Consider the following 12,653-nt stretch of genomic DNA (forward strand, 5'->3'; position numbering starts at 1 on the left):
TTAAAGGAGCTTTGTGAGGGAGATGACTCAAAGACACTCTTTCTGACCCCTTTTTCCTAGCTTATAAATTTATAACATGTAGTTTATAACACTTAAATGTGAGGCTGGTCCTGAGCCTAAGGGAGATCTGAGGAGAATAATACATTCCACGCCTGCTACTGCTGCCCATTACAGACTGATCAAAAAGCACAATTGCTGAGGCCAGCTCATAAACAATAAGAAATTCCAAAAATATCAAGTTAAACTTCATGAGACTTTAAATTATAGGATAGAGTCAAGCTCTAAACCAAAATGCTCTAAGTCTAGTTTTGTTTTTCTTGGTATTTAGAGAAATGAGACCAGTTTTAGTGGTGGGAGTAAATAAATTTGACTACCCTATGAAGAGAGAGGAGGAAGGGGACGAGACAGGAACGAGGACCCCAGTTAGGGTGATTGTGGCGGAAATCAGGGTGGGGAGTGGAGATGAAAGACAGAAGTGGATTTGGGTACAAAGGAGAATATGCACATGAAAGGCTTCCCAGGGACACCGATTCTTTGCCAAGCTTAACAACTGTTAATCAGTCTTCTCAAAGTACAATGAACTTTAATCATTCTTATACTATCCTAACATCTTTAATCAGACATTCCTTTATGCTATCACTTTCTTTTCTTTCTTAAAAATTTCTCTACCAAGAAAAAAATGTTTTATTTGGCTTTGTTCAGGAGATACTTACTTTGTGACAAGTTTAAAATAAAATTTTGACCTCTTCTCAAAATAAAATTTTTTAAGAAGGTGTTTTAACAGGACAAAGACAATTCTTTTTCTGGGAAGGCTGCTAGACAAGATAAGTTTTGGTATGTAAATATCTCTACTTGTTTTTGTTTCATTTTCATGTGGGAACTCACTAGAGGAATACATCTCTAAATAATCATGCATGGCCAAGACAAATAATTACAGCATTAATCTCCATGGTTTGAACTTTTCTGAAAAGTTTGGTTGGATAATGCTAATGCTAATAATAGTAATGTAATAAACTTTATTATGTCAACAATAATTCAAAGCACTTTACATGAATGAACTAATTTAACACTCGCAGAAATTCATGAATAGGTTACCATTATTTTCCCCATTAGTGATTAGAAAACTGAAGCAAAAAAAAATTTAAATAACTTGCTCAAGGTTCAAAAACTGTTAAGTGGCTGAGTTGGGATGCCAGTTCAAAATATGTTAACATTACCTGCGACATTGCAAGTGAATAATATAGACCTTGTTGTGCCATCAGTTCAGCATGAGTTCCTTTTTCCACCACCACCCCATCTCTCATGGCCACAATCATGTCTGCGCTTCGAATAGTGGAAAGGCGGTGTGCTACCACAATTGTAGTCCGACCTTTACTTGCCTACAAAACAGCAGGTATAGAAAAAAATATGAAATTAGTAGAAATAATAAACTCTTCAATATTCAAGAAAATGGCTTGTCATATTTTACATGTCAAAGAATGTCATCTTTGGATTTAGAAATTTAGAAACATTGATACATTAGGAAGGCCAATACAAATTAAAATGACAAGAAAGTCAGAAAGTTAATTAGATTCCATATTGGTGGATTTATAAAACCACAGTATTTTAGAGCTAGAAAAGCAACTAAAAACCATTTAATCTGAGCCATCTAAGAGCTATTTGGCTAGTAACTAAAAGTAACTAAGTAACTTAAACTCAGTATTTCTCATTTTCTTTGTCTTTAAAATCATGATATTTCTTAACTAAGTGGGTAGAGATTCAAGGTAATATATGTTTTAACTTTTTCACAAGTATCCCATACATATGAAAAAGTACATATAAGTGTACAGATCAATACACTTTCACAAACTGAATACATCCAGATGCATAGTGCTCAGGTTAAGGAACAGATTATCAGCACCCTGAAACTCTCTCAGGCCCCCTTTCAGTCACTGTTGCCCAGCTCACTCACACCAATGGTAACCACTATTCTGACTTCTAACAGCATAGATTAGTTTTGATTTCTTTGGTTATTTTATATAAATGGAATCATGTAGTATATACCCTTCTATGTCTGGGCATCTTGTTTAACATTGTTTTTGAGATTTATCTATTTTGTTGTATATAACTGTAAATCATTCATTCTTATTGACAAATTATATTCCACTGTGCAAATATACAACAATTTATTTACCTTCCCTACTGCTGTTTGACATTTGGGTAGTTTCAGGTTTTTTTTTTTTTTTTTTTTTCTATAATGAACAGGTTTTTATACATGTTTATTTGGTGAACATATGTATACAATTCTACTAGTTATATACCTAGGAGAGGAATTGCTGAGCCATATCCTCAGCTTTTTTAGATTCTGACAAACAGCTTTTCGAAGTGGTTGTCCAAATTTATAAACTTTCAAAAATACAGGAGAATTTTAGTTACTCTATATTCTCACCGGCACTTGGTAATTTTTGTCTTTGTCTGGTAGGTGAGTACTATCATATTGTGGCTTTTATTTGCATTTCCTGATGATTGATGAAGTTAAACAACTTTTCATATGGTTAGTGACAATCTGGACATTCTCTCTTGTGAATTGTAGGTTTTACTCATTTTTCTATTGGAACTATTTTTTTTTGTCAATTTTCAGGAGCCTTTTATATATTTGACATATGAGGATTTTGTCAGATACTATGTATTATAATTAGTTTTTCCTCTAAATGGTAGTCTTTTCGCTTTCTTAATGGTACCTTTTGATGAATACAATTTAAAAACTTTAGTGGAGCCTAACTGATCAACATTTCTCTTACAATTTATGTTTTTTGGTGTGTCATATTTAAGAAATCTTTACTTCAGTGTCATGTGAATATTTTTCTACCTTTTACTTTACAATCTTTATCATTCCCCTTCTCTATTTAGATCTATACACCATCAGAAATTAATTGAGTGTGGTGTCAAGCAGGAGTCAGTGTACATTTTCCCCATACAGTAGTCGGCCCTTATCCAAGGTTTCACTTTCCATGTTTTCAGTTGCCCTCAGTCAACTGTGGTCTGAAAATATAAAATGGAAAATTTCAGAGACATTTTGAGAGAGATCACATTCATATAACTTTTATTGCAGTTTATTATTATAACTGTTCTATTTTATTAATAGTTGTAAATCTATTATTGTGCCTGACTGATAAGTTAAACTTTATCATAAGTAGTATGTATCAGAAAAAACATAGTACGTAGAGGGTTTGGTACTAGCTGCAGTTTCAGGAGTTCACTGGGGATCATGGAGCGTATACCCTGCAGATAAGGGGACAAATGTATAAGTTAACCAACTGTCCCAGCAGCACTTTTAGAGAAGACCATCCTTTCTCTGTTGCACTGCAGAGCTGTCTTTGTCATTAAATCAGGTGACCATTATTTTGTATCTGTTTTTGTATTCTGTGTACTGTTCTATTCATTCTGTCTATTATAGCACCAATACTACACTGTCTTAACTACCATAAATTTAAAATAGGCCTTCATATCTATTCACCCAAATCTTTCAGCTTCATTGCTCCTCTACAAGGTCATCTCGATTATTCTTCAGGTAATGTAGTTTTGTAAATGCCTAATATAATATCTGATACTTTGGGCATACTATAGACACACTAAAATTTTTCTGGGTGCTTAAGAACTTCTAGCTAATATTATTATTATTAATACTATGTTACTAATATATTACTGATATTGACTTTTTATTCCTATCTATTACAGAGAAGGAAACTGGACTTCAGAAAAGTTAAGAGGCTTGTTCAAGGAATCATCTAGTCATTGGAAGGACTGGTACTAGCATCTGGTATGGTGTACTGTATTCTCTGGAAACGGTCTCTCTATTGCAGAATATATTCTCAATGAAGCAGATGAGTATTTCTTTCAAACTCTTCTATTCCAAATGTATAAGTGAAGAAAGCTTTTTTGAGAATTTTTCAAAACAATAGTGATTGATAGGTGGAAACAGATTTATGACATAATGTTATATGCAAAATGTAGGAAAATGTATACATCATATTAAACTATCTTCAGTATCTATCCATATAAAAAGATACCTATATAGAAATATATCAAAATATTTATAGTGCCTGTATATAATGATTGGGCCTATGGGTTGTATTCTTCTTGTCTCAGTTTTCTCAATTTTATTTAATATACAAGTATTACATTTTTGTTTAAAAGCAAGAGAGCTAAAATAATTTGGAAAAAATGTTCTATTTTTAAAAGCTTTTGTTCCTATGATATTTACAGGCACAGGAGCAACAAATAGATGTTATTATGAAATACTGAATAGTTACACTGTTATTATTAAAGGTCTTTTTAAACTATTTTTATAGTACCTTATTTACATTCTGATATATTTAGCTTATGTTGAGGTGGCCATCTAAAGTATCATCCAAACCAGGACACTCTTGAGTGGGACAAACTGGGAGATATGGTCATGTAATTATAACTTAAAACCTTTTGAACTGATGGTATATTGTCAGGAAAGTTAAAGGGGAATCATATATCACTCAGGTTAAAAATGGCAATAGAGAAGTGGGGACTACCTAAATTGGACTTTAATATTTAAACTTACTCTGAGAAATAGTATTGGGGATGGAGACAGTAGAACTCATCAAAACTAGGCTTCCATAATAAGCAGACATTGTTATTAATTTTGGCTTTTGAAATATACTGTATATCTGTAAATGTCACACATAGATATAGTTATGTCAGGAATATATACATTCATATATACATATACTTGATGTGCATGTGTGTGTATGTACACACACATTTTGTATTCCACCAAGCCAACTAAGAATGTTATCATTTGGGTTAGTAATGAGGATTGATGCCTAAAGTTCAGAAGTGAGTGTAGGTCACTGTATCACAGTCAGTCTGAAGTTCCGCCTAGTCATGGCAGCAGTAAAGGGACCAGATTCATGGATATATGCACTGTCCAGTTGCTAAAGCCCATCCTTAGAAGGGTCCTGCTTTTGGCTTAATGCTCTGCTGCTGTCCTGCAATTCTTTTTTTTTTGATGTTGAAACCCAGGATTGACATCTTGCAAATTCTTAATTTTTGAAAAAGAAACTCCACATTTTTATTTTTCACTGAGCCTTACAAACTATGTAGCTGACCCTGACGACTAGTAAAGGTAAAAAGGTTCCAGGTAGGTGTACCATAATTTAACCCAAGGATGGATATTAAGAAAGTCCTTTAAACAGGTAAATTTTTAAAAAAGGAAAAAAATAGTTTGACATCTATCCAAATGCAGGGTCCTTTCTTTTCATGACTTCAGTTAAATTCTAATAATTAGACTCAAATTATGTTTCAAAGCATTTAAATTTATTTATACTTAACCTGCATCTCCTGTCACATAGAGCAGATGGGAGAGATAGCTATTTGTGCCCTCATTAGCCCGGTGTTTCAGACATTTTTTTCTATAAATATGAAATTAAATAATATAACTAGCACCAAAATTTCCCTTGTTTTTTTTTTTGTTTGTTTTGAAAGCAGACCATTATCTGAATTTCTTGAACAACAAAGAAGACTGATAATTTAGGAATGAAGTCCACTGTTTCAATAAAAACTCATAATACAGTTTACTCTGACATATAATGAGCACCACTCTTACTGTACTACATTAACTAAATACAAATTGTAAACAACCTCATAATAGACTGCACAGCAGCCGTCCCCAACCTTTATGGCACCAGGGACTGGTTTTGTGGAAGACAATTTTCCCACGGAATTGGGGGGCAGGGAGGCAGGAGTTGGAGCTCAGGTGGAAATTCGAGCAGCATCCACAGATGGGGAGGAGGGAGGTTGGGAATGCTTGCTGTACAGTGAATCATGTTGATAAATGAAAACCTAATTTTCAATAATTTCTTTGTTACTTGTGTTCTCTGGAGTCACAATTCCTAGGTTTGAGTCTGGTTTCTGCCAATTTCTGGGTTTGCAGTCTTAGACTAGTTTACCTCCCTGAGTCTCAGTTTCCTCACTTATTAAATGGGGAAAAATCATACTGCCTGTATTTTAGCATTCTTGTGCAGATTAATGTTCTTGGTATCATGACTCGTACATGAAAAGTTTGTAGTAAATACTAGTCTTTAAGTCATTAATTGAATGTCTTCAAGCTGCAGACCCTTGACTATTTATTGAAGCCAATTCAAAAATAAGTTAAGGTCCTCGCCCTTGACAGAACTCATAAAGGAGGCAGAAAACAATTTTAACAAAGTAATAAATCTATAATAGAAGTATATAAATATGTTATAGGAGCACAGAAGTGATTAACTATTTAGCTGAATAGAGAAAGATCGCTAAATCAATGACTTTTGAGTAGAGTCTTAATGAATGGATAAAAGTTTGTCAAATGGGAAAAAGAGAGGAGGGGCAATTCTCCCACCCAAGTGCTAACCAGGCCCAACCCTGCTTAGCTTCCAAGATCAGACAAGATCGGGTGCATTCAGGGTGGTATGGTCGTAGATGAGGAGGGACAATTCTAATAGAGGATACAGCAAGACAAGGCAGTTGGTCCCAAAAGAACATGGATTTGTGGGGAATAATGAGGAGCACATATAGCAGAGGTTGTGGAAAACAGAAGGTTATGGGGCTAGGAATAGAATTTAGGGCTAGTTCATGTAAAGCAATGTTAAGGAATGTTTCTCCTGTAAGGAATAGAATTTACTGGAAGTTTCTGAACAGGGAAATAGTGTACCTAAATGAAATCTGTTATTTAAAAATTACCCATCACTTTGGATGCAGAACTTCTAAGGTCTTTTTCTATTAGATTTCTATCTTTTTCATACAGGCAGATCTTAGCATGTTTTTGAGACTTAGGTTGTAAAATGATCAAGGTAAAAATGATTGATGCTGTAATGAATAACTATAGACATAATATGAAGTGTTTTTATTGCTGTTTTTCTCTTTTTGTACCTTAAGACAACTAAATATATATGTGTAATATATATTACATATATAAATTTTAATTTCAGGTGATGAACACTAGTCAGTTCTGTTACCTTTAAAAAAGAAATCAGGCCATAGAAATAGCCATCCATCAGTAAGCCAAACAATGTTACACGTTAGTTATTATTAACTACAGATGGCTAAGGTTCTATAACTAACATTTCTCTCTTTGGTTTTGCTTACACAGTTCCATGAGCTGACTGGGAAAGTGTGCTTACTTCCCTCTGAGAGACCGAGACACAGCAGCTCAGAGAGGTGAAGCAGTGGATGCCAGGCCACATGGCAGGCAGGTAGGTGGCAAGACTGAAATACATACTCAGGTCCTCTGAACATGCAAAGAGTGCAAATCCTGCCACATCTCTGTTAGGTGTCTTCCCATTAATGTGACTAAAGCTCTTTGCATTGACTACTTCTTATACCTTGCAAGTTTCTTCTTCCCATACCTTATACTAGTACTAAGGGCAGGCTTGAATGCAAGTGAACACTTTTGTAACAGTTTTACATGTGAACAAAGCAGAGTTATTTAAATCCCCTCTGTTGAAATGCAGGTAATAATTACAATTACTGATCCTTAATACTGATCGTACTGATTTAAGCATACATACCAAAGATCTATTTTTGATTCTATAACATATACTTCATTTAAACAATATTTATAAACCAAGCCCTCTGATAGTTTATGTAAGATTCCCCAAATGGGATATTTCTGAATTTTATAAAAAAGATAAAAGATAAAAATATCGAAAAAGGAAAATACCAAAGCAGTGCCTCAAAAAATGTAGAGCCAATTGTATAAAAGACAGATTCTGCTTTTAACTAAGATGGAATATCAAGAATAAGATTTACCCTGTCACCCGAAACCAAGAAAACAACTGGAAAAATATATGGAAAAATGGTTTCAAAACACTGAACATTATTAGACAGTGAGACACGGTGATCCCTGAGATACTTGATACACAGAAGATGAGTACTATAACTCCACATCATCATAAATGTGACCTAAAATTGATGTACTAGCCATAGGGAACAAAAACAATTCAACAATAATTGTTTCAGACTTAAAACAGAAGCAATTTTGGAAGCCAAAGTCTCCTAGAAAACTAATCAAAGAAATTTGAGCTGATGCTTTGTCTTTTAGCAAGACTTACCGTAAAGATTAGAGAATTTAGTGCAATCTATTCCAATGTTGTTTTTTTCCCCCTGGATGCCTCAAAGGTGTGGTAGATTTCTACTATGCCTTTATTGCTATTATTTCTTCTACAAAGTACCAATTTGAAAGAATTCCCTAGCATCTATTCTCCTCCTTCACATTTCACACAAAGCTAAAAGCCAAGCAATTAACTATTTGACCAGAGAAAGGTCAACAGGAAGGTAGGCCTCTACTTGACACTTTGCTGCAATTTTTCAGATTATTTCACAATTCCATGCACAACCATAAATCACCAGGTAATTATTCTGGACTTTGAAATGAGGGCGGTTTAAAACACCCTTGAAAGAATTGCTAGGGCAGAGATAAGGGCCTGAGGAGACTGGCTAGCTTCTTACCAGACGGTGGTAATGGGCCTTGGATAAAGGTGGGCAACAGGAAAAGAAAGAACAATGCAAAGCTATGAACATTTGAGAGGGCCTGCATTTGACTGCTTGGTCAATTAACAGGGATAATATACTCTCTGGGGAAGGCAGTAAACACAGAGTTCTCGTGCTCCACAGCAAGTGTTGAGGTGAGAAATCTATGAGAACACAAGTTCCCACGTGCCACTCACAAGGTTGCCTCCCGTGGATTGGGCCCATTGACAACATATGCTTGTGACCTTCAAACTCTTTTTTTTTTTAAATTTTTTATTGTTATTCAATTACAGTTGTATGCCTTTTCTCCCCTTCCCTCCCCCCCCACCCGAGCTGAATGCACCTCCCTCCCCCACCCCCACCATCCCCCCCCCCGATTTTGTCCATGTGTCCTTTATAATAGTTCCTGCAATCCCCTCTTCCCACTGTCCTCACCCCACTCCCCCCTGGCCTTTTTAAGCCTTTAAAAAAGATTTTAAGGAAAATCCTTTCAACAAATAAATGCTCATGTGGAAACTTGATATATTTAAATGAATCATACTAATTAGTGGGTGGCTGCTGTGTCTGAGATGATGGTGGGGGAACCTGACCTTGCCTTCATCTACTTCTCAAGAGGCTCCTGGAAAATCCTAGCCCCCAGTACTCCAAGAATACCACCTGTGAAACCACTCACTACTCATTTACAAATTTCCACCTTTTTTAGCTGAAAGTTTACTTGAAGTTTACTTGACCATCTGCCCTAAGAATGTCTCTATAGTAGTTATATAGGAAACATGAAATTTCTGGTATTTTAACTACCTTACCATGATACAAAAGCCAGTTTGCTTGCCATTCTTTTGGGTCAGCACTAGATCCATAGCCGAACAATGTCAGATTACTGTCAGGTCACTTCACCTGTCCTAGAATACTTTCTCTTTTGTAAAATGGGATGACAAATAGCAAAATATCAGGCACTTAGAGCCATATTTGATAAGTGACTCATCTATACCTCGACTCCTTCTTTTCAACTTGTAGGAAGCTACTCATGTAAAAATAAGTGTGTACACACACACACACACACACACACAAACAGCCTTTAGAAAGGGAAAGACATCCAATATCTAAACTCTGTACTGAGATGAGACCATGTATACTAACTAATTAGTAACAAGTGGTAATACTCTATACTATGAAGTTTTCTCTTTATAGCCTGAAATTTCTTTACTTTTACTTCTAAATAACAAGTTAACAATTGACAATAATACAATGATTTATAGTCATTTAATACCTTTCTCCTATATTTAGCTTTATTAACAAGCTAATGTTTGTAGATGAATAAACAAGAAAAAGTAAATGATGAAGTGGTGGGCAAGAAGAGAAAAATACTAAAATAATTAGCTCGTCTTTCTTCCATCAGGGAGTAATATCTTACCTATACCAGAGTGATGACCAATGAATAATACATTATAGATGTCTTATTGGGTAGCAATTAGGAAAACCAGTATCTTATATATAAGAGTTTTCTTTACTTGTCAGCAAGGGCAAAACTAAGAATAATTTAAATTTACAGATATCCGTAAGATGCATATCCATATCATAGAAAAATATTTTATTATATTTTAAAAGCATTGTATTGTATTTTTTAAGACTTTGAAATATCCTGCTAAGTAATAATGATTTAAAGTCAATTGTAAAAGAAATGTCCAGTACCTATACATACAGTAGGATCAAAAAAACAGCCTAGGGGACAAAAGTGAGTCTATTATAAGCCTACATGAGAGCCTAAGTCTGGGGTATGGTTTGAGTTTCTATTTAAGAGGGCAGAGTGGTTTTGGGAAGAGGCTAGATTGTTATTTTTGAAATGCTGGTAAAATATGTATAATATTGAATTTATGATTCTAACCATTTTAAGGGTTGGGTCCCCCTGGATCTGAGAAGTGAATTTCTTTTGTATCACTATTATTTTATATTCAGGCTTAGATTGCTATTCCTTTTTTTTGGTAGTAAAATATACATAACATAAAATTTTGACAATTTTTAAGTATATAATTAAGTGGCATTAAATACATTCACATTGTTATGCAACCATCACCACTACCATCTTAAGAACATTTTCTTCATCCCATACTGAAACTCTATACCCTTTATACTATAACTCTCTATCCCCCCTTTCTCTCAGCCCCTGGTAACCTATATTTTATTTTTTGTGTATAAGTTTGACTATTCTAGGTATCTCATATAAGTGTAATCATACAAACTTGTCTTTTTGCATCTGTCTTATTTCAGTTAGTATAATGTCCTCAAGATCATTGTTGTAGCATGTATCAGAATTTCCTTCCTTTTTAAGACTGAACACTATTCAATTGTATAAATATATCAAATTTCATTTATCCACTCATCTGTTGATGGACATTTGGATTGTTTCTAACTTCTGGCTACTGTGAATGATGCTACTGTGAACATGGGTACACAAACACTGGTTTGAATCCCTAATTTAAATTTTTTGGTACATACCTATACATGGAGCTGATGGATCATATGGTAATTCTATGTTTAATAAAAGGCTAGTTTTTAAGAAAGATTTTATTTATTTATATTTTTAGAGAGAGGGGAAGGGAAGGAGAAAGAGAGGAAGATAAGAGATACATCAATGTGTGGTTGCCTCTCGTATGCCCCCAGCTGGGGACCTAGCCTGCAACCCAGGCATGTGGCAATATTTTTTGCTAGTCCCTTGTTGCCTGCAAAGTTTCTATTGAGAAATCATCAGATAGTCTTATGGGAACACCTTTGTAGGTAACTCTCTGCTTTTCTCTTGCTTCTTTTAAGATTCTCTTTTTCTCTTTAACTTTTGGCATTTTAATTATGATGTATCTTGGTGTGGTCCTCTTTGGGTCCAACTTGTTTGAGACTCTCCATGGTTCCTGGACTTGCATGTCTATTTCCTTTGCCAAATTAGGGAAGTTTTCTTTCATAATTTTCAAATAAGTTTTCAACTTCTTGCTCTTCCTCTTCTCCTTCTGCATCCCTGTGACTCAGATGTTGGTATGTTTGGAGATGTCCCAGAGGCTCCTTATATTATCCTAGGTTTTTTTTTTAAATTTGTTTTTCTTCTTGCTGTTCTAGTTGAATGCTTTTTTCTTCCTTATGTTCCAAATTGTTGATTTGAATCATGGCTTCCTTCCCTTAACTGTTGGTTTCCTGTGGGTTCTTCTTTATTTTACTTAATGTAACCTTCATTTCTGCCTGGGTGTTTTTTATGCTGTTGCTGTACTCAATACGTTGTTTGAGCATGCCGATCACCAGGTTTTGAATTCTACATCAATAGGTTGGTTACCTTCATTTCATTTAGTTCTTTTTCTGGGGTTTTGTTCTGTTCTCTCATTTGGGCCATATTTCTTTATTTTTTGAATTTGGCAGCCTCCCAGAGTTTGTTTCTGTGTATTAGGTAGAGCTACTTTGACTCCCTGTCTTAGTAGCATGGCCTATTATAGAAAAGGCACCTGTAAATTGTGTGGGTCAGAGTGTTAGGTAATGACCAGGGTGGGGCAATCCACTTCACCTCTTTGTGGCTGTGTATGGAGGGAGGGCTTGGAGAGGAGACAGTGCTGCTGCTTGTCTTCTGGAGGTTTGCCCAGCACTAGCCCCATTTCCAATCACTTCATCCACTTCCCATACGTGACTGGTGCTCTTCCAACAGTTCCCCTGGTGTTCAACTTTAAAGTGGGTGGGTTTGCATACATTCGAAGTCCATGTAGGCCCCTCAAACAGAGTCTCCTGAAAATCTGGCAGTTTCTTCCACCACCCCAACCCCCAATGGTTTTTATATCCAAAGTTATGAAGATTTATCTTCCTGGTGCTGGAACCCTGGGCTGTGCTGTCTGGCCTGGGGCTGGGATTGCTTGCTCCCAAAGTATCCTTTCCAATTTTTATCCACTATATGTGAATGTGTGGGACTATCCATTCTGCCACCACTACCTCTCAGCACCATACTGCGTTTTCGTGCCTCTCGGCCTGTTTCCACAACTCCATCCCTCCTACCTGTCTGGATGAATGTGGCTTCTTTAAATCCTTGGTTGTTGGACTTCCACACAGCTCAATTTTCTGACTGTTCTGGGTGTTATTTCTTTTGAGATCCAGTTGTAATTCTTTTTGTGGTT

The 12,653-nt window shown here is 35.5% G+C and overlaps 1 protein-coding gene and 1 long non-coding RNA gene across 2 annotated transcripts in view; one reads left to right on the forward strand and one right to left on the reverse strand.

The window, feature by feature from the left end:
- The window catches only part of LOC123480020 (uncharacterized), an 87,264-nt gene that overhangs the window by 55,453 nt on the left and 19,158 nt on the right, over positions 1-12,653 (forward strand). Inside the window, exons 2-3 of the long non-coding RNA XR_006655873.2 lie at positions 3,718-3,799; positions 7,139-7,241. This is a non-coding gene — a long non-coding RNA (uncharacterized lncRNA). The remainder of the gene's footprint in view (positions 1-3,717; positions 3,800-7,138; positions 7,242-12,653) is intronic.
- The window catches only part of ABCB5 (ATP binding cassette subfamily B member 5), an 86,209-nt gene that overhangs the window by 41,075 nt on the left and 32,481 nt on the right, over positions 1-12,653 (reverse strand). Inside the window, exon 14 of the mRNA XM_024563082.2 lies at positions 1,218-1,379. Within this exon, the coding sequence (XP_024418850.2) occupies positions 1,218-1,379 (162 nt within the window). The remainder of the gene's footprint in view (positions 1-1,217; positions 1,380-12,653) is intronic.

This window comes from Desmodus rotundus, chromosome 6 (assembly GCF_022682495.2).
Source record: "Desmodus rotundus isolate HL8 chromosome 6, HLdesRot8A.1, whole genome shotgun sequence".
Classification (NCBI taxonomy): domain Eukaryota; kingdom Metazoa; phylum Chordata; class Mammalia; order Chiroptera; family Phyllostomidae; genus Desmodus; species Desmodus rotundus.